We start from the raw sequence: 22,877 nt of genomic DNA, 5'->3' as shown, positions 1-22,877 counted from the left end.
GTCAGATTTGGGTGGCCATCCAGGGGTGGCATAATACATGCTGCAGCCCCTGGTAGGCCCTGGGTACGCCGATGCCCTGGATACCTGTGGTATGCTGATACAGGGACTGATAAGGCGGCCCAGTTCCAATTAGTGGATGCACCTAATGTACATGTGTGTTAATCTGGAGAGAGAACAGCTAGGCTGTGGGTCTGATTGGCAGGCCCACAGCCAGGGAAAGTCGTAAACCAATGAAGCAAAAGCAAATAATCTGGGTGATCATAGGATTGCAGACCCTACTCTCCTACAATCACTCCTTGCTTAAGTGTAGTTTTCCTATACCTAACTTACATATAGACCCATGTGTACCTATCAGCCACTCCTATGGCAGGCCTTAACAATCCTGGAGGCAGAGTGCTTGGTAACATGTGAGATGGTGCTCTAGCATGAGCTGAGCCTGTCTGCAGCTTTCGGAACCATGTCCTTATAGCTGTTCTATGATATAGCCTACCATATACTCTTAAAGTGCCTTATAATCTTAGACGGTTATGGTAACTATGGTTTGGCTTTATCAAAACATGTCGTGTAAGGTGTCTAACACTGTGGAATAATACCCCCATGCCATTTCTGGTGATGAGGATATTATTCCCCCCTTCTAGAGGGAGAGACATGTTAAAATCCTACTTTGCTGTTTAACTCTAACCAAAGCCTCAGCATCACAAAATGGATGCTGCTGCCACAGACACAAGTCTGACCTCCTGCTGCTGGGAGTGATCCCGGCAAGGGAGGCTTGGACAATAGGTTTCCTGCTTGGGGAGGTGCTAGCACCTCCCCAGACAGACTTTAGTGTATTGGGGCAGGGAGGGCTGAAAGGAATGAGACATGCCTGGGGCACACAAGGTGTCCCATGCATAGTCCAGTTCAAACCGGTGCTGGGGCACTCCAGCCCCAGTTCTGGCGCGAAACTGGACAAAGGGAAGGGGGTGTAACCACCCCCCTCCCAGGTCACACCCATAAGGCGTGACCTAGCAGGTAACCCAGCCCCCCAGGTTAGTATAAGAGTGGTAGCTGGGCCCCAGGAGATGAGATTATCCTGAACCTGCAACTTGAACAGAAACTCTGGACCTTCGACATTCGACGAAAGAAGAAGACTGAAGAATCTCCCTTGTGGCCAAGGAGTGGCTACCCTGTGCAAACAGGCACCATCAAGAGACTAATCTTTGCTTTGCTGAAGTTCTACGAGGGACCGACTGCAGAGCCCGACCAGAGCCTAGACTTCCAGACTTCTCCGACCCTGATCCACATCCACAGCCGAGCTGAGATCCGTGGAGGCGACGAGAGACGTGGGACCGGCTACCTGGGAAAAGTGGCGAGTATCTTCCAGCGCAGCTTCTGAGGCACCCTTGAAGTTGTGCACCGGGGATTGAGAAGCCCCAACCCCAAGCACCATCTGCACCGAAGATCAGCCCCCCACACTCCACGAGTCCTGCGTGGGGCCCTTCTGCATTTTCTTACTTGCCGCGTCTGTCCGGTTGCTTGCCCGTTGGCTAGCGGCCTTTGTGACGACACATCCTGAAATCTTCACTGCTGGTTTGGCTCCTCCAGACTGGCTCCCGCTTCCTTGCAAAAGAGAAGCACCCCAGACCTTCCTGGTCTGCACCAGAAGCAAGTCCTCCGTTCTTCGTGGGTTCCGCTTGCCAAGGCTTGGTGAGTCCTAGTTCGACTTCGACGCCGCCGACAGCCAGAGCCTTCGTGGGACAGCTCGCCTCCTGGTCCTGGTCGTCCTCGACGTCTCCTGGTACCCGTGGCTGCAGCGACAAGCTTCACCTTTCACCTGCAACCTTCACGACATCGCCTGGTTCCTTCCTGGTTCCACGTGGTCACTGGCTAGTGACCTTGACTCTGTCCCTTCTGCTTGCAGGTATCCTCTCTTCTTGATCCCAGCCTTGGGATCCACCGGACACTCTTCACTGACTGCCTGTCAGCAACTTTCCTTCAGGCATCCATAGAAGTCCACGACGAAACCCGACGCAAGTTCACACCTATGCACCCGCAGCCCGTGGGCTAGGTAACTTGGGTACTTCGGTGCTCACAAGGGTAGTGACTATCCTAGGGTCTAGTTTCCGAGTCTCGACTCTCTAGCTGCTTCAGAAGTGTCCTTAAACTGTTAATTTCTAACTGCTAGTAATTCTATCGACTTTTACGCATCACGCGTGAGTGTTTCCACTCTGCACCTGAATCCCGTGGGCCTCCCACTTCCAAACTGTTGCTAGTGTAGTGTAGCCCCAGAGATTCCCTAGGCCTAGGCCTATCCTATTTCCGTGACAGTGGTCCTTATACCACTTGTTTAGTATATGGTTTGCGTGGCCCCTAGGGCCTAACTGTATTACTTACCTGTGTGACTTAATGTATGCTTAAATAAGACTGTGTTGTACTTACCTCTAATCTCATAAAGAGTGCTGAGGGTTTGACTAGAATAAATACACTTTATTTTATATATTTATCTGTTGTGGTGTCCTTTCATTTGGTATTCAAGGGATTATATATGGTATCACAGCTGGCTTCATATGCCATTCAGAGTTTTGCCTAAGACTGCTCTTGTCCATGCTACCACTAGGATAGCTGGTCTATAAGGTTGACTTTACAACCAATCACCATAAGGGTTGTTTGGACTAATATAAGGTGTACACTAGAACTAGTGACATCATACATCAGGCCAACTTCTCACAAGGAGCACTTTCAGTTCACCGTGCTCCCCTTCGGCCTTACCAGTGCCCCTCGTGTGTTCACGAAAGTGATGGCGGTGGTCGCGGCTCATCTGCGCAGATCAGGGGTTCCAGTCTTCCCCTATCTCGACGACTGGTTGTTGAAGGCGGGCTCGCCCCAGGCAGTCGTCTCCCACCTCCAGACTACGGCGGATCTCCTGCATTTGCTGGGGTTTTCCATCAACGTGCCGAAGTCACACCTGAGCCCCTCTCAGAAGCTCCTCTTCATCGGAGCGGTTCTCGATTCGGCGCAGTTCCGGGTTCATCCCCGGAACAGCGGGTCCGGGATATACAGGCCCTGATTCCCATCTTTCGGCCTCTATCCTGGGTTTCGGTCAGGGTAGTGTTGCGGCTTCTGGGGCTGATGGCCTCCTGCATCCTACTAGTGCATCACGCCAGGCGGCGCATGCGGGCTCTGCAGTGGGACCTGAAGTTTCAGTGGGCCCAGCATCACGGCAACCTGTCTGACCATGTCTTGATCTCGGAGGGCACTGCACAGGAGTTGCAGTGGTGGCTCACGGACCGTGATTGGGTCACGGGCAAGAGCCTCTCCCTACCCCTACCGGAGCATGTCGTAGTGACGGATGTGTCCCTCCTGGGATGGGGTGGCCATATGGGAGAGGCGGAGATCAGAGGCCTCTGGTCTCGGGCAGAGTCTCGCCTCCACATCAACTTGTTGGAGCTGAGAGCGATCCGACTTGCACTGAAAGCCTTCCTTCCCTCTGTCCGAGGAAGTGTCGTGCAGGTGTTCACGGACAACACCACCGCCATGTGGTATTGCAACAAACAGGGCAGGGTGGGGTCGTGGACCCTTTGTCAGGAGGCTCTGCGCCTCTGGACATGGCTGGAACACCAGGGCATCACCCTGGTGGTTCAACATCTGGTGGCCTCTCTGAACGCCAGAGCAGACAAACTCAGCTGCCGGTGCATGATGGATCACAAATGGCGTCTGAACTCCGAGGTGGCGCATGGTCTCTTTCAGCAGTGGGGAGTGCCTTGGTTAGATCTATTCGCCACCGCTGAGAACGCGCAATGTCAGCAGTTCTGCGCGTTGGAATTTCCAAGGCGGCACTCGCTCGGCGACGCTTTTCGTCGCGAGTGGAGTTGCGGTCTGTTGTACGCCTTTCCGCCTATATCATTTCTGCCCAGAGTGCTGAAGAAGATCAGGCGCGACCGGGCCCAAGTCATCTTGGTGGCTCCGGATTGGGCACGAAGGTACTGGTATCCCGAGCTACTCAGTATGCTGACCGATGCTCCGATACGTCTGCCCCTTCGGGAGGATCTTCTGTCGCAGTAGCAGGGGACGGTCCTCCACCCGAACCTGTCCAGCCTCCACCTCCATGCGTGGAGATTGAGCGGCGGCAGTTGATTCCATTTGACTTGCCTCCTGAAGTCTGTGATATCATTCTGGCAGCCAGGCGTCCCTCCACAAAGACGGTATACGCCTGCCGGTGGAAAAAATTTGTGGCATGGTGCACAGCAAAGGCTGTGGATCCCCTTTCTGCCCCTCTTTCTGAGGTTCTCCTCTTTCTTCTTTCTTTGGCCCGGCAGGGCTCCGCCCTGGGCACCTTGAAAGGTTATCTTGCTGCCCTCTCTGCCTTCTTACGGCTTCCTGATCAGCCCTCTCTTTTCAAGTCCCCTGTAGTGTCACGCTTTCTTAAAGGCATTACTCACACGTTCCCTAGTGTCCCTTTCGTAATGCCTCAGTGGGACTTGAATCTTGTCTTAACATTCCTGATGTACGCTCCCTTTGAGCCTCTTCACAATTGTCCTCTTCGTCTTCTAACTCTTAAGACTGCTTTCCTGGTAGCCATCACCTCGGCTAGACGGGTGAGTGAGCTCCAGGCTCTATCGTCCAAGCCTCCTTTTCTATCTGTTCATCCGGACAAGGTTGTCCTTCGGCCTCGTCCTTCCTTTCTACCGAAAGTGGTGACCCCCTTTCATCTTGGGCAATCTGTCACCTTGCCCACCTTCTTTCTGCCTCCGCATCCTTCCAAAGAGGTAGAGCGGCTCCACCGTCTGGGCCCAAAACGTGCGCTCTCCTTTTATTTGGACCGCACAAAACAGTTCCGAGTGTACGACCAGCTTTTCGTTGGCTACGTGGGTGCAAAGAAGGGAAAAGCTGTGCACAAACGGACCATCTCCCGGTGGGTCGTTTTGTGTATAAAAATCTGTTATTCCTTGGCGAAAAAGGACCCTCCTGTTGGGCTGCGAGCCCATTCTACTCGGGCCACAGCGGCTACTACTGCTTTGGGACGGGGAGTCCCTTTGCAGGACATCTGTCAGGCGGCGACGTGGGCTTCGCTGCACACGTTTGCCAGACACTATTGCCTAGACAGCCAAGTCCGGAGGGATGGCTTCTTTGGCCGTTCTGTCCTCCAGGACTTTCTGGTGTGATCTTGGTTCGCAGACCCACCACCGGGGTTGGTATTGCTTGGGTATCTATTCTAAGGTGAGGAATCGAACTAACGTGTTTCTTTCAGATGAACAAGTTACTTACCTTCGGTAACGATGTATCTGTAAGAAACATTAATTAGTTAGATTCCTCACCGACCCACCCATCCTCCCCGTTCTGCGAACTGACATCTAGGGTTAAGGCTATCCCTTTCAGGGCCCTAGAATTTTTTGGCACCAGTGTCGGTCTCTTGCATGGCTCTGCGTTCCTGGCGCGGAAGGCTATGTACAAGAACTGACGTCAGCGCGCGAGGGCGGCGTCTAAGTACTCCGACGTCATTCCGGCGCACGACGACAGACGCGGAGCCGCAGACGACGCCTAGCGACGCGCAAGGGGTATTGCTGGAGAAAAATCTTCCAGATCCAGTCTGACGCCTGGGGATATTCTAAGGTGAGGAATCTAACTAACTAATGTTTCTTACAGATACATCGTTACCGAAGGTAAGTAACTTGTTCGTTAATTTAATTTGTAACCGGCACAAATCACCCCGGAAGGGGTATCTCCGCACAGCTCAGAACATAAACAGGTAGGCAAGACTCTAAGGAAGCAAACAGCTCAGTCTTGAGAAATTTCCTGAATTTAAAATGATTAGTACATTGACGTAAGTGAAGTGGGAGCTTATTCCAATAAAAAGGGGCTAAGTAGGAAAAGGACCTGCGAGCTTAACGGTCTACTTGGCCGATAAGGAAAAAGCTTTGAAGACAGATAATTTGAGCTTTTGCTATTTAATGACGTACGTGGCAGACAGCAAATTTTAATAATAATTTTGTGGATTGTCATCCAATGAATAGACCGCAAAAGAGGAGAAGAAGCAGACCAGGGTGAAAGATTGGTAATAAGACAGGCTGGCAATAAGACGAGCTGCGGTGCTCTGAACCACCTGCAGTTTATTTATCAATTTTTTATTGATGAAAGCTAATAAGGTATTACAGTAATCTAAGCTGCTGATAACCAATGCTTGAAATAAGGCCCTCTTCATATAGTGTGAAAGGAGAGTGAAAACTGTACATAACAAGCGCAACATATGAAAACAATTCCCTATGGTGTTGCCAACCTGCTCTTTCATAGTGAGTGCTTGATCAATTTGAACTCCCATATTTTTTGCAAACAATTTCAGATTAGGAGCAGCGCCCAAATACGAGGGCCACCAGTTTCGTTTCCAGACCTATTGGGCCTTACCACAGAAAATAATCTTGGTCTTACTGGAGGTAGACCGTTTTCTGTGATCCACGTGGCAGTACCTAATAGAGTCTTATGGGACACACAGTAATTTGAGCAGGGTTAATTGCAACACCTTGTTCCAGCCCTTACCATCATCCCTAACTGCTTGTATCTCAGTCCTTCCTTTGGTAATATTTGCCTATTTTGAATTGTGTGTTTAGTTATCTGTGTGTACTCTAATCAGGATTAAGGCGTGTATTGTTTGATCGGATCACATTTGGGAGAACCATATTCAAACAAATGGTTATATTTTATCATGGTTTCTGCATATTGGATCATTGAAGATTGAGCTCAAAAATGAAAATGACGTTACTTCATGATACACAAGTTAATATCTTTGTTTTTCTTTTTAGTTCTAGCACACCTGAAAAAGAAGTTCCTGTCATATTTATCCATCCTTTAAAAACTGGTTTATTCAGAGTGAAGTTACATGGAGCTACTGGCAAATTCCACATGGTGATTCCACTGGTTGATGGGATGGTTGTTAGCAGACGAGCCCTCGGTAGGGTGAAATATTAACAAATCTGAAGTACTGCAGAATTGTTATGATAGGAAATGCATGTAGTAATTACGATTTCTCTCTTCCGTGCTACATTCATTGGTATTTGTAAAGCTAATAGGACTTGAATTTGCCAGCAATTGTGTGTTCGGATGCAGCTTATTTTGGATGTATAAGGAACAAATATAAAAGGAATAACATTTATGAAAGAAAACATGCTCACGGAGGACGCATGACGGCTATTAAAAATACATTAAATAAATCCAGTACTCTGCTCATAACTTTAAATTGAGTGTCATTTAGTGTACATATTTCCATAGTTATCCATAGTACCGCACCACTGTAGCCTGTAGGCAACACCCAGAACATCAGTGTCAAACCGTGAAATACATCAGTGCGTCATTGTGGTGCCCTCGAACACCACAGTCACGGTTTATAATGTCAGCCATAATATCCACCATCACAGTTCTTTGACACTGTACTGTAGACTTTGTTCAGTTTCTGCACTGAGTAATAACGTGCAAAACTCCTCTATGCAGCATCTTTAGTAATTGATAGTACTATGGGCCTGACGTAAATGTTGGCTTAAAGGGAACTCATGCGCAACAGCAATGGATCCCTCCCTGCCAACATTATGGGCTGCCCAACTGATTTAGAATCAGGCGGACCATAGGTTTAATGACGGCAGAAACTACTTCGTCTTCGTGGTTGTCACACCCATCTGGTGGGGCGTTGAAAAGTGCAGGGGATGAATGGAAGGGGTAGGTGACCCTGGTGAATATCACCACCCAGTGGATGATACAGAAGACTTCTGATATGAGGATCTGACAAATGGCAATGGTTAGACACCTCACCTGATACTGGCTTGGTCTTTGCCCTGAGGAGGGAGCCTCTTTCACTATGGGGATGCATAGGGCATCTGAGGTCTTGGACCCTCAGTTGCCCTTTGTTGCAGTCAAGACTAATGTCTTGGCGGAGGTGCTCCGACCATACTGCTCCCCTGAAGCAAGAACCAATGTTCACCCTGGGCCAGGACCAAGCCCTGTGCGCAGGTTGATTGCCCGTGGCCACCCCCTCCCGCCCTCGCTCAAGGGCACCCCAGTTTCCTCACCCTTCTCTCCGAAGAGAATCAACCCTGACACGTTCCCTTCCACTCCACCAGATAGAGAATCCAAGAGGCTTATACCTTTGGCAAGAGAATGTCCATTTCCGCCAGCCAAGCACAGCGGTTGGTAAACACCAAGTGCCTCTTGGTTCATTACTCCCACATGATCTGGGTCTCAGCCGTGCAAGTGCTGCCAATGGCCTCGGAGGAGGCCCAAACCATTCTCTCTTAGGTTATTGCTGACAGGAGAGATGCAGTAAAGTTCACAATTGGTTGTAGTCTGGACTCGACCGACTCACTCAGCTGAGTGATTTCTTCATCGGTGGCCCTCCAGCACCACACCTGGCTGAGAACTACTGGCTTTTCCAGATATGCCCTTTTTCGTGGCTACGGAAGGGACTTCCAACCGTGTCAATACCCTCCCAGCCACAACAGCCAAAAAGCTTCCACATGTTTTCGTGTTAGAGGACACTGTTCCCACTGGCCAGTCCACCACTCCCCTGGCATGGGTATCCAATGGGGCCCCCACTGGAAGTCGATAACATCACACCATTGGGTCTTACAGATCGTACAAAGGGGCTCTCCCTCCCCTTCTTGGCTTCCCCTCCATCCATGCCACCCACTTACTCTCTTGGCCAAGGGCACTATGAGAGGGTCCCGACCTCATTAGGTTGTGGTTACTATTCCATCTTCTTTACGGTGCACAAGAAGGGCGGAGGCCTTCATCCTATACCTGACCTGCACCTTGTAAGTCTCTTCTACAAACAAGAGGAATTCAAAATGGTCACACTCACTCTGTTTTGTCTGCCCTACACCTGGGAGACTGGATAGTAGTGTTGGAATTCTGATGGATACATCTGCCTGTGGATTACTCACCTTTTGAATATCCCCTGCGCCAGCATTCCGCGGAAACTTTTTCCTAGCTCTCCACGCCAACGAGGTCGTCGCAATACCACGGCTCCGCTTTCGACTCCGCATGACGTCACCAGAGCCATAAGAGAGCCTCGTTGGCATGATGAAGCCAGTTCCCATTTTTCTTCGCCGTCGAGGCGTAATGGTTTTCTGGGACTCTCCTTGCTGTTTCGAGTTACTTTGTATTCCTCCAGGCTTCAACTGTAGCTTTACGATGGCAACGTCGAGAAAGTCAGGATTCAAGCACTGTAGAGCGTGTGGGGGGTCACATGTCCATCACTGACCCCCATGAGGATTGTTTGTGCTGTTTGTCGTCGGACCACGACGTGGAGGGCTGTTCATGCTGTCACAAGATGAACTCGCAGGCCTTGAAAGAACGTGAGGCCACGCTCTTCATGGCTAAAGCAAGAAAGGAGATGAGGGGTCGGAAAAGGTCGAAGTCATCGACTGCATGGTTCGAAGTCGAGGAAGCACAAGAAGAAGAGGAGGCATGGCTCTCAGCGTCGTTCACCGAAGGCAAAGGCTTCAAGATCACCTTCTCCTGCACCTCGACGTCGACAAAAGGACTTTGTGTCTCCTTCACCTTCGCTATCTCCTCAGGTGACTCCGGTACATTCTCCTTCACCTAAAGGTACTTCGGCCCGGTCGCCGATGCCTAGGGGGTCTCCGTATTCGAAGGGCTTACCGGCTCAGGACGAAACTTCTCCTGTGTACGAGACTGTGCCTGTGGCTCCGCCTGTGGATCAGGCTGTTCCGACGTCAGAGGCTCCTCGTGTAGATACTGACTCGGCTCCGTATCCTCCATTTCCTGGACCAGGTCGTACGTATTTTTTAAATGCTATGTATGGCGTGTTTGCCAAGGCAGCCTACCCCTCTGGAGCACCTTCGGGTCCCGTGGGTCCACTGGCCTTCAATTTGGGCATGCCTCAACATTATGCCCAGGCACCCTTCGTGCCTTTTATGCCGACGGTGCCGTCATGGCAGTTTCCGGCTCCAAAGTTTTTGACGCCGTATACACAGTCCCCGGCGCCGTCTGGTGGCCCTTACTCTCGGCTCCGTATGGCACCGATTCCTGCATCGGATCCTCCTTCGACGCCAGCTCCGGAGCTGTCGGCGCCGCGTGTGGCACCACCGACGCGCAACCAAGTGGCGTTTGAGGAGAGCCAGCGACTGTTGGAGGAAGAATGGTATCAAAGAGAAGAGGTTGAAGAAGGTGAGGTTGAGGAGTCTGTCGAGTGTCAAAAATGTAGATACTCAAAAAGCTCTAGCATTTCCAACTGCAACCAGAATACACAATTCAAAACCTAGTCTCCCACTTCCAAACCAACCAATGGCTTCCTGCAAGAGTACTCGTGCAATTGCTAGGAATGATGACGTCATTCATTCCAATAGTCCCACCAAGTCTTCAAATGCGTCCCCTTCAGTAATGTTTAGCTCGTCAGTGGAATCAGTCACAGGGTCAACTGAAAGATCTGGTGTTGGTGGACGGCGGCATCCCATCGCTATCTGCAGTGGTGGGATCCACACAACTTGTCCAAAGGGCGGCCATTCATCGACCGTTTTCCATAGACAATCTTAACGGCAGACGCATCACTAACAGGTTGGGGAGCACATCACCAGACTCTTACCGTCCAAGGACTGTGGAGTCTGGAGCAGAAACAGCTGCATATCAGTTACCTAGAATTGCTTGCAATTTTCCTGGCACTAAAAGCTTTTCAGACGCCCTCAAGGGCAAAGCTGTCTTGATTCATACAGACAGCATGACAGCAATGTACTATGTACAAAAACAGGGGTAGGGGACATTCTCTCCAACTGTCACATATTGCATAGACTATTTGGAGGTGGGCCATTCCTCAAAAGATCTATCTCATGGCAGAACACCTACCAGGAGAAAGCAATCAAATAGCAGACCTGCTCAGCAGGCAAAAGCAACAGATCCACGAGTGGGAACTTCATCCTCAAGTTCTCCTTCCGTTCTTCTAAATGTGGGGGGTTCTGGAAATAGATCTGTTTGCGACTCACCTCAATGCAAAATGCCCAAGCTTTGCCACCAGGTATCCTGGGTCCTGCCGCGTGGCAGGGTGTCCGAGACGGGGTCCGGAGGGCCCGGGGAGGCTTCCCCTGTGCCTCCGGGCCTGGGAGCCCATCCACAATCTGAAGGAAATGCCCTGTGGATGAACTGGTCAGGGAGGTTTGCTTATGCTTTTCCGCCTCTCACTGCTTCCATTAGTGGTTCGGAGACTCAGGCAAGCATCCCTGACTCTGATCCTAGTTGCTCCTACATGAGTTCTGCAGCCGTGGTTCACAACCCTGCTAGAACCGTCGGTGTTACCACATCAAACGCAGCACCTCACGCCCAATTTCCTCACTCGGAGCCATGGAGACATACTGCATCCAAATCCAAAGGAGCTCAGTCTTGCCATCTGCCTCCTGAAGTCATTGAGTTTGGTTATCTCAACCTCCCACCAGACTGCATGAACATCATTAAAGAGGCAAGAAGACCTACCACTAGGGCTTGCTATGCAGCCTGATGGAAACAATGTATAATATACTGCAATAACAACCACATTAACCCCCTTGATGCTTCAGTACAAAACATCATATGTTACTTACTCCATTTACAACGCTCAAATTTAGCATATACATCTATAAGGTTACATCTAGCTGCCATTGCTGCATATCTGCGCAACAGACAGCATCTCTCTCTTTTCAGAGTCCCCTTGATTAAAGCATTCATGGAAGGATTAAAAAAAAAGATTCCACCAAGACTTGCATCAGCGTGGAACCTAAATATTGTCCTTACCAGGTTAATGGGTCCATCATTTTGAACCGTTGCACAAATGTGAGCTGCAATTTCTCACATGGAAAGTTGCTTGCCTGGTAGCCATTACATCACTGCGGAGAGTTGATGAGCTACAGGTATTTTCAATCGAAGAACAATTTTTTCACTTACACAATGACAAAGTGGTTCTTCGTACCAACCCAAAATTTCTATCAAAGGTAGTTCTGTAGTAGGGGATCTCTGTGTATAGTCATAATCTATGAATAGTCCCACCCATGTGCGGGGACCCCGGAGCAATCAAAATATCTCTTAAGCTGTCCTGCATTTGCAAACCTGCAAAGACACTTAAGAGACAGACAAAATAATACAGCCTAATAACAATATGGCTGCGCTGACCAGCACTTCATCTGAAGTGAACACAAAAGCCAAAATAAAGTTTAAATGTCATTTTTATTCACATCTGACATGTTCCTTTATTGTATCACACTCCCTTCACCAAAATCCCTTTAAACAATAGAGAGGAAGGGGTGGACAGACAAGCCCTGTAGGCTGTCATTATGTGTCTGCTAAAAGGATACCGTGCCTTTAAGGAACTCTCCAGAGACCCCCGGTATCCCAGGATGCACAGCCAAAGCAAGTTACTTTCAGTTCTTTTTTCCGGCTCCTGCTAGCAGGACCCGGGAGCATTGAGCTCTACCCTTTTGGGTGGATTTCTTGGACTAAAATTGGTTTTTTGAAGATAAAAGTTTGTTCATTCGACGTCTAGAGCCTTTCTCTGCTGCATCCTGTAGTTTGGTGCAGTTTGACCCACTCTATTTTAATTAACATGGCTTTATTTGATAAATGCCCTGAGTGTGGGAGGAAAATGGCCAAGACGGACCCACATGATGTCTGTATTCTCTGCTTATCATCTTCACATGTCCCTGCTGCATGTGACATCTGCAAGGCCTTCTCCAAGAGGACCCTGAGAGACAGAGAGAAGATTCGCCTTCTGGGACAAGAGAAGCAGAGAACAGGTGGGACTTCTGGGCATGATGGATCTCCTTCCCCATCCTCTGCCCATGCTTCAGCCACTGGAGGGACCTCTGGGCAGAAAAAGGAGCAGAATCGATGCCTACCGGCTGGAAGATCCCGTTCGACGTCGAGGACGACGATGTCGACGGCGAGAGGTAAAGCACCGGTGTGTTCGCCGTCGATCCAGGGCTCTGGATCTCGGCGTCCTCGACGTTCGACGTTGAGAGAGGGGCCGGCGAGACCTAGGACTAGGTCGCCGTCGAAGACTTCACAGTCGACGTCGACACACCATCGACGTCCTACTGAGCCCCGCAGACAGCGCCGCTCGCCGTCGAGGCGAACCCGCTCGTCTCCTTCGCCGTCGACTCATAGATCGACGTCGACGACATCGACGCCGAGACACCGGCGAAGGAGATCGCTGTCGAGGCGAAGGAGATCGCTGTCGAGGCGAAGGAGATCGCCGTCGAGGCGAAGGAGATCGCCGTCGAGGCGAAGGAGATCGCCGTCAAGGCGACATCGCTCACCGTCGACGTCGAGAGGCTCGCCGTCGAGACGAAGGCGCTCGACGTCGAGGAAAGACGGGGGACGCCGTTCGACGTCGAGGGGACGCCGTTTGCGTTCAACGGCGAGGAGAAGCCGAACGAGGTCGACGCACAGTTCGACATCGAGGACGAGATCACCTGGTAACGCTTCTTCAGTGATTACGATATCCAGTCGTGGATCTAGGAGAGGAGGACGCTCTCCCTCGTTCACTTCAGCCTCTTCACGGGATAGACCCGCAAAGAAGAGAAAGGTGGACGGAAGTCCGGACAGAGCTAGTCCGGGTTCTCCTGCAAGGAGTGATGGACAGAGAGAGTCTCCAATGGACCCCCTGCCACTGCCTCTACCACGGCCGCAACCTCAGCCTGAACCGCAGCCTCTCCCTCAGCCGCTGCCTCAGAAGCCTCCTACGCCTCCTCCTCCTGACCCCCGGCCCCCAGTGGCGCCTCCTAAGCAACCTCCGCCACCTCTGCTACCACCGCCTCCGGTGCCACAGCTCCCGCCTTCTCCTCAGCTACCAGTGGCTCCTAAGACCCCATGCAGACTGAGATCACGCTCTAGATTTCGCCGGAGGTCACGGAGCAGACACAGGTCGTCCACTCACACAAGGCATGGACGACGGAGGTATAGATCTCGATCCAGAGGCACGAGGTATACGGACTCTTCTGGCACTGGACGGCTTTCCCCCACGTTATCGGAAACACCGCCTACTAGAATCTCGCCAGTGGATGATATTGCCACTTTCCAAGATGTACTGATGAGAGGGGCGGCAAAATTGGGAATCTCAGTGACAGTACCAGTTCCCACTACCTCTGTGATATTCGAGACATTACACAAGGCGCATCTATCACGCCCCCTCCTCCCTTTGGTTCCAGGTCTGGAGGAACCAGCCATGGAGGTCTTCTTGACACCAGCCGTGGTGAAGTCTGCTCCCTCAAGGTTGCAGAAGAAGTACAGGGCCCCTGATTCGGACCCGGCGTTCCTCAGGGTGGACCCTACCCCGGACTCTGTCATTGTGGTTGCGGCTAGGAAACAACATTCCACGACGCCCTCTTCAACAGCTCCTCCGGATAAGGAGAGTCGCAAGATGGACTCCTTGGGGAGGGGGATGTGCTCCACGTCGGCCACGACTATGAAGGCTGCTAGCGCCTCCGCTCTGCTGGGTCGCTATGACCGATCATTATGGGACTCTCTGCAACAGTTTGCTGACTGCCTGCCTAGGGATAAGCGGGAAGACTTCCAGGAGGTGTTGAATGAGGGCATGATGGTCTCCAACCAGATCATCAGTGCAGCGGGGGATGTGTCATTGCTGGCGGCCCATGGGTACTGTCATGGAGTACACATGAGGAGACATTCCTGGCTGAGACTTACCTCTCTAAAGCCTGAAGCGCAGCAAAAGATTGCTAACTTACCTTTCTCTGGCACGACGTTGTTCGGGTCTCATGCGGATGACGAAATGGCCCGCATGAAGGCCGAAGCAGAAACCCTGAAGGCCGTAGGGTTGGAAAAACCCAAGGAACAGAAGAGATCATTCCGTTCCTATGGCAGGCATTATTCTAAATAACGCGGCCAAGGGCGTCAGTCTGGTCAACAACAACACCAGCAACAACAACAGTTCCTGAGGCAGTCCTTTCAAAAGCGCCAGAGGGGCAGAGGACAGCATCAATCCTCGTCGGGGAACAAAGGCCCGGCCGGGTCGAAGCCCTGAAAGGTCACTTCCCCCTCATCAGTTACCCGCTCCGGTGGGGGGAAGTATTCAATACTACCTGGCAGAGTGGAGAACAATAACTCAGGACAAGTGGGTGCTGAATATTGTTTGCAATGGGTACAGTCTTCGTTTCACCAGCCCGCCTCCACAGATTCCACCAGTGCGCTCTCCCTACATGGTGCGAGAGCTCCAGTGGGAGGCGGACATTCTGTTAAAGAAGAAGGCGATAGAGACTGTTCCTTTGAGGCAAAAAGGAAAAGGTCTTTACTCAAGGTTCTTTCTCGTCAGAAAAAAGGACAAGAACGAGTTCAGGCCTATTCTAGATCTGCGTCAAGCAAACAAGTGGATCCGCAGAGAAAAGTTCCGTATCTTGTCCCTGCATCAGATTTACCCTCAGTTGCATCGAGGAGACTGGCTGTACGCCATAGATCTGCAGGACGCTTACTTTCATGTGCCGATCGCACAAAAGCATCGCACGCTCCTGAGGTTTCTGGTAGGCAACAACCATTACCAGTATACAGTACTCCCGTTTGGTCTGAAGTCTGCACCAAGGACGTTCTCCAAGTGCATGGCAGTGGTGGCAGCGCACTTGCGGAAGAACAAAGTGTTTGTGTATCCATACCTGGACGATTGGCTGATCAAAGCTTCCACGTACCAGGAAGCCCAGTGTCATTTCAACAGGACAGCTGCCTTGCTTCATCGCCTGGGACTGCACATCAACATGACGAAGTCAGTGCCGATCCCTGTGCAGTGTCTCCAGTACTTGGGGGCCTCAGTCAATACTTTGAACGCAAGCGTGTGTCCTTCGGAGGAGAGACGCTTATCTATCCGTTGGAAGGCCCTGCACCTCCTCTCAGCCCACTCGCCTGCAGTGAGGACGGTGTCCTCTTTACTGGGGTCGATGGCTTCATGCATCTTTCTCACCCCCAATGCACGTCTGCATATGAGGCCTCTGCAGGAATGTCTGGAGGATCAATGGGACCAGAGGCGGGGGCGTTGGGAGGACAAGATTCATCTGTCCCAACACGCTCTACAGTCTCTGAAATGGTGGTGCTCCTCAGAGAATGTCTGCAAGGGGACTCCCTTTCACAAGGATATTCCGGTCCAGACCATAGTGACCGATGCGTCTCTCCAGGGCTGGGGAGCGCATTCGGGCCCTCTTCAGATTCAGGGGATATGGTCACAGACGGAGATGACTTACCACATCAACGTTTTAGAACTCAGAGCAGTACACTTGTCCCTGAAGGCGTTCCATCCCTCCTTCAAGACGAACTCCCTGCTAGTTCAGACGGACAATACTACTACCATGTATTACCTCAACAAGCAGGGGGGCTCCCGTTCACGCACGCTGTCTCGGGAGGCACAGACGATCTGGAATTGGCTGGTGGCCAGGAACCTAACGATCACGGCAACCCATCTGCCGGGAGTGCAGAATGCCCAAGCCGATGCGCTCAGCAGGCTCGTTCAAGAAAATCACGAGTGGGTGCTAAACGACGACGTGCTAAGAGACGTCTTCGCAGAGTGGGGCACTCCGGATATCGATCTGTTCGCTACGGCAGAAAACAGCAAATGCCGCGACTTCGCGTCCAGGTACTACCAACCAGGGACGCTGGGGAATGCACTATGGATCAGCTAGTCGAACAGCTTTCTCTACGCCTTTCCACCCATTCCCCTGATTCCGGCGGTGCTGATCAAGCTGTCGCAATCCAGAGCCAAGATGATCCTGATTGCTCCGGAGTGGCCGAGGCAATGGTGGTTCACCGACCTTCTTCACCGGTCTGTTCTACCACACCGGCGCCTGCCGTGTCGGCCGGACCTTCTCACGAAATTCGGAGGACAGATGGTTCACCCCAATCTCTCGTCCTTGAGTTTGGAGCTAGTACAGTATGGACACTTGAACCTACCTCAGGACTGTATGGAGATCTTGAAAGAGGCGAAGAGACCGTCTACGAGGACTTCTTACGCCTATAAGTGGAAGAGATTCTGCTTATGGTGCACGGCAAAGGACATTGACCCTACATCCTGTAAAGATGTTATTCTGCCTTATCTGCTGCAGTTAGCTCAATCTGGGCTGAACTTTCAGTCTATTAAAGTTCATCTCGCAGCTTTGACTGCGTATAGAAAGGGCCCTTCCCAAACATCATTTTTTCAAATCCCTGTGATTAAAGATTTTTGGGAGGGTTTGTGTAAGGTGTTTCCCCCTGTTAGACGACCTTCTCCACCATGGGAATTGAACGTGGTGTTGTCCAGATTAATGAGGGAGCCTTTTGAGCCTATTCATAAGGCTTCTTTGCAGCATTTGTCCTGGAAGGCTGCCTTCCTTGTGGCCATTACATCGGCCAGGAGAGTAAGTGAGATTCAGGCTCTGTGTTGTCAAGAGCCGTATACTGTATTCCATGCTTCTAAAGTGGTAATGCGTACTCATCCTAAGTTTTTACCTAAAGTGATATCTGATTTCCATGTAAATCAAATGATAACTTTGCCTACATTTTTTCAGCATCCCTCCTCTCCGGCGGAGAGGTCTCTGCATTCACTAGATGTGCGTAGAGTGTTGAAATTCTATCTAGATAAGACAAAAGACATCCGCAGGTCGGATCAACTGTTTGTAAATTATGGGTCGGTAAGAACTGGTCTAGCTACCTCAAAACAGTCCATCTCCAGATGGATTGTGTCCTGTATTCAGCTCTGTTATCAGAAAGCTAATAAGACGTTAGGGGGTAAGCCTACAGCGCATTCGACTAGGGGCAAAGCAGCGACTACAGCTTTGCTTAGGAATGTTCCAATCGCTGACATTTGTAAGGCTGCCACCTGGAAGTCGGTCCATACGTTTACAAAGCATTACTGCCTGGACGCTGATGCTAGGGCAGATGCGCAGGTTGGACAGGCTTCGCTGAGGAATTTGTTTGCACAGTAATTTGTTGGTGTTCGGTTTTTACTCCACCGCTGTTTGTTGGTTGGGATGGGCTTGCCAATCTATTCATAGATTATGACTATACACAGAGATCCCCTACTACAGAAGGAGTAGTTTCTTACCTGTAACTCCAGTTCTGTAGTAGGGGTATCTCTGTTATAGTCATAAGCGACCCTCCCTCCTCCCCGGTGGAGTAAACTGACAGTATCAGGCCTGTTATACACCTTCAAAAAGAACTGAAAGTAACTTGCTTTGGCTGTGCATCCTGGGAGACCGGGGGTCTCTGGAGAGTTCCTTAAAGGCACGGTATCCTTTTAGCAGACACATAATGACAGCCTATAGGGCTTGTCTGTCCACCCCTTCCTCTCTATTGTTTAAAGGGATATTGGTGAAGGGAGTGTGATACAATAAAGGAACATGTCAGATGTGAATAAAAATGACATTTAAACTTTATTTTGGCTTTTGTGTTCACTTCAGATGAAGTGCTGGATTAGGCTGTATTATTTTGTCTGTCTCTTAAGTGTCTTTGCAGGTTTGCAAATGCAGGACAGCTTAAGAGATATTTTGATTGCTCCGGGGTCCCCGCACATGGGCGGGACTATTCATAGATTATGACTATAACAGAGATACCCCTACTACAGAACTGGAGTTACAGGTAAGAAACTACTCCTTTCTGCCTTTCATTTGAACTAATCTGTAGAGTTGCCCGTATTCTTCCTGCAACCAGATTCAGTGGTAGAGAAAGCTCTTCACACATTAGACGTAAAAGTGCATTACTTTATTATATTGAAAGGACAAAACCATTTCGTAAAACCAAGCAACTATTTGTTGCTTTTGCACCACCGCATAAAGGCAATGCAATTTCAAAGTCTGGCATTGCAAAATGGATAGCAAAATGTATCCAAATTTGTTATGCTAAAGTAAAAAGGACTTTACCTACACCCCCTAGATCTCATTCCACAAGCAAATTGGGGGCTACGGTGGCTTATTTAGGCAACATTTCCATTGCAGATATCTGCAAAGCTACAACATGGTCTACTCTAAACACTATTATATAGATGTGTTAGCCAGACAACAGGCTAATGTAGGCCAAGCAGTGCTCAAAAAAATTTTTCAGACAACTGCAACAGCTACAGGTTAGCCACCGCATTGGGAGCAACTGCTGTATAGTCTATGCACAAGCATGTGATCTACAGCTCACATGCCTCGAATGGAAAATGTTACTTACCAGTAGACATCTGTTCTTGGCATGTAGAGTCCCATGTGCCCACCCGCCTCTCCGGGCACCCATACCTGTTGCAGTTACAATCTTTTAGAATTTAATACTTATTACATACATACGTATGGTCATCTCTTTATACACAAGTAACTCCATTCTCACCCTATGACGGCAAACAATCTAACAATGGAGTCGATGCCCATGCGCACTATCACTGAAAGGAGGAGCCACCGGTCCCGTGACTTCTTCGAAGAAAAACAAACTGCAAACATCCGGACCCAACACCAGGTGGCGATCTGTGCACAAGCATGTGGCTCTATATGCCAAGAACAGATTTCTAATGGTAAGTAACATTTTTCTTTTCTCCTGTTAACACCTCCTTTGAAGTGGTGTTAACTTTTGGCGCTAAACCATCTACAATTCTTTGTAGATAGGGTTTTGCGTCAAAAGGTTGCAATGCCCCCTTGGTGGTAACACGAAACAGTGCTTTGCTCTTCTTTTATGGCACTTTCCAGCATCGTTATGTGCTGGAAAGTGAATTCCCACAAAACCTTTTGTGCTGGTTTGATGCTAACCCAGTGCTAAATGTTTTAAAACCTACCTCTAAGGATTTCCTGTTTTCTGTTATTGATTTATGCAAAGTGTTGTAAAGGTTGCAAAAGTACTGAGCCACGTTAGACAATGGGAAGCAGTGTTATCCATTATCTGCCGATTTTCATTAGTATAAGTATTTTTCTCCTGGCATTAAACATGTTTGAATAGGTATATTGAAGCAGGAGATTTTCCATTATTATCTACAAAACTGACATGATGCATAGGAAATCCATTTTTCAGATATTTTACCAAAAAGATAGTCCTTAAATAATCAAGCAAACTTTATATTTTCATTATGTCAAGTCACAGGTATTTTTCTTTTTTTCCAGGTTTCTTAGTGAGACAGACTGTGATAAATATCTGTCGGAGAAAGAGGCTTGAAAGTGATTCCTACAACCCTCCACATGTCCGCAGGAAGCAGAAAATAGCCGACATTGTCAACAAGTATAGGAACAAGCAGCTGGAGCCAGAATTTTATACTTCACTTTTCCATGACGTTGGGCTCAATTGGTGCAGTCCATGAGCCAATATATATATATCTAAACGTCTCTGCAGCTGTCTTTTATACACAATGTTTGACAACCAAAATAAAAACAGAAATGAATCTTCCATGCTTCCAAAAGATAAAATACCTACTTGGCCTATAAACTCAATCTCGCATCGGAAAGCAGTGGGGAAACTTTAATTTTTAATATAAAATCTATCCTGCAGACTAATCCTTTCAAATGGTTGCTCATGTGTGTGTTTTTTATTTTATTCATACCTAGATTCTATCAATATTGCGAAATCGCAGGCCAATTTACAGAATAAATGTATCAGAGACTGTCCCACACAAACGGTAATATTCTGATCGGAAATTAGTATATATAGTAGTGTTTTAGGCCACTCATGTTATAGAATCTCCAATCTAGATTTAAAGTGTGATAGAAGAGGTTTTTACTTGGAAACATTTTGATCATTCAAAATGCCATATTTGTTCTGTGTAACTGTTTAGTCCTTAAAAATCAGCCATCAGTAAATCCATTGAAAGTCCATTAGTCACCGATATTTTACTATAGAGGCCTGTTCTTTTGTTCTGAATTAATAAGGAGGCTGCTAACATGTTACAAATGAGTTTGGCTCGAAACAACTTTTGTTTGTAATTGAATACCACAAATTAAGCCTACTCATTTACTAGAATTTAAGGCTTTTAGTGTACCAGACATCCTTTGACAGAGCTTTGTTAAAGAAATCAACTGGTGGCAAATACTGTAAGGAGAATTGTCAAAGAAATCTACTACTTGTGGCAAATACTGTAAGAAATATCACTTAATGAATGGCATAGGGTGTAAAGTGTTCCATTTAAATTATCTTAAGGATGACCACTTCGTTGATTAAAGCATGGTTTTCTTGCCCTCCTTACAAACAAAAGTACATCTTATCATTCCGTCAATCTTTCCATTTGTTACATTGTTTGTGATGTCTTAAGCGCTTGGATTTGAGGGGGAAAGTTAGCTAATTTTGTTTCTACTTTGGTCTTTCCTTATTAGTTTAAGATACAAACATTAAAAGCTCACACCTTCTGTTGCTAGATGTTAATCAGGATTTATTATTTAAATTGAAATTTTAATCTAATAAAGATGTGCATGTGAAATGTCTGGTTTTTTTGTAATTCAAAAATCTGTAAGCTGCACTTTTTTAACCGTGAAATCTCATATCACAGCACTAGGCATCTGTAGGAGAGTGGAATCTGACTAATGGTTGCCCCCAACTATTTGCCTGGTATTTGAGTGGTTTTTGACTAGTCTGGCTGGGATCCTGCTATCCAGGACCCCAGCCTATCTGCTTTCTCCCTAAAACTGATGTGAGTACTCTAGGTACAACCCTAATTGGATGCTGGGCATGCCCTACCAGTCCCTTGTAGATGGTACCCTAGGTACCCAGGACATGGGTCCCCCAGTAGGCCTACCAGGGCTGCAGCACTTATTGTGCCACCCTGGGACAGCCACACAAACGGACACCACCAGACCACTACTGTAGTCTGGGTAAGGTGGTGCTAGCACCCCTTACAGGGATGTAGGTACCCTATATCCCACACCATTACAACATATATACTCTCATAGGTCACCCCTATGGCAGGCCCTGGTAATCCTACAGGGCTGGGTGCTGAGGTATGTGTGAGGGGGGACCCCTACCTGAGTAGGGCCTCTCTGCAACCTTCATAAAATTGTTACTGGGTTGTTTGTAGTGTAGCCATACCATATACCCTTAACCGCATTATAAGTGAATCGCGTCATCGCAATAACTTGAGAATGGCTACACAGAACCATATCGTGTTTGGTGTCAAACATGTAGGAATCATACCCCCAGTACAGCCATGGGCATGAGGGTACGATTCCCCCTTGCTAGAAGGGCGATATGGGAAAAGCGGTAGAATTTAGACACCAATTTAAAAGTGCACAAGTTACACAAAATGGCTACTGCCCGCCACCTACACGACCCTGGCTGGCTGTTGCTGGGGAAAACCCCAGCCTCGCCAGCTGGACAATAGGGCTCCTGTGGCAGGGAGGTGCTAGCATCTCCCCAGACAGGATAATGTGGATTGGAACAGGGTGGGTGCACCAAATGTCCTTTCAGAGTTGCACGTAGGCAGCTGCAGAGACCTAATTCTGCATACACCGCTTGGAACCGGTTCAGGGGCATCCTGCCCCTCGCCCAGGCGGGAAACACCCAAAGGGGAGAGGGTGTAGCCACCCTTTCCCGCCCCACCAGCCATTGGTGGACACTACTCTGGACACTCCCCTAATCTTGGGGATAAAGGTGAATAACGTGGCCTCAGATTACTTTGGAACTTTACAGAACCGACCTTCAACGAGCTGCTGCCCAGCTGACTGAAGAAATCTCCCTTGGGATAAAGGAGTTATCCCCCTGCTTGGCAGGCACCTGAAACACTGCAAGTGACCCGGTTGGAACTTCGCTGCTCTCACGAACTTCGACGTCTTCCAGAACCCTTGAGGTGGGTTTCCAGCGCATCCCAGAGGCCAGTGAGTGTGCTCAACGAGTTTGGGCACCGTGGACCGCGTGGGTGCCGAGATCCCCAATACCCCGAGACCCCGGCCTCTACTTGCATAGCACACGACCCTGACCAGTGAGGAAGTTGTGCTTTGGCCCGTTTACGAGCCAACCACTTTGCA

At 49.2% G+C, this 22,877-nt stretch overlaps 1 protein-coding gene across 6 annotated transcripts in view; it reads left to right on the top strand.

Moving 5' to 3' along the window:
• The window catches only part of RALGAPB (Ral GTPase activating protein non-catalytic subunit beta), a 2,310,294-nt gene extending 2,288,957 nt beyond the window's left edge, over positions 1-21,337 (top strand). For all 6 annotated transcript variants that reach the window (XM_085618929.1, XM_085618931.1, XM_085618928.1 and 3 more), the window contains 2 exons: positions 6,774-6,922; positions 20,034-21,337. In XM_085618929.1, coding sequence (XP_085475055.1) covers positions 6,774-6,922; positions 20,034-20,227 — 343 coding nt within the window. In that variant the 3' untranslated portion in view covers positions 20,228-21,337. The remainder of the gene's footprint in view (positions 1-6,773; positions 6,923-20,033) is intronic.
• Positions 21,338-22,877: the final 1,540 nt, after the last annotated feature.

Source organism: Triturus cristatus, chromosome 7 (genome assembly GCF_964204655.1).
Source record: "Triturus cristatus chromosome 7, aTriCri1.1, whole genome shotgun sequence".
Taxonomy (NCBI): domain Eukaryota; kingdom Metazoa; phylum Chordata; class Amphibia; order Caudata; family Salamandridae; genus Triturus; species Triturus cristatus.
This window is presented reverse-complemented; position numbering and strand designations above follow the sequence as displayed.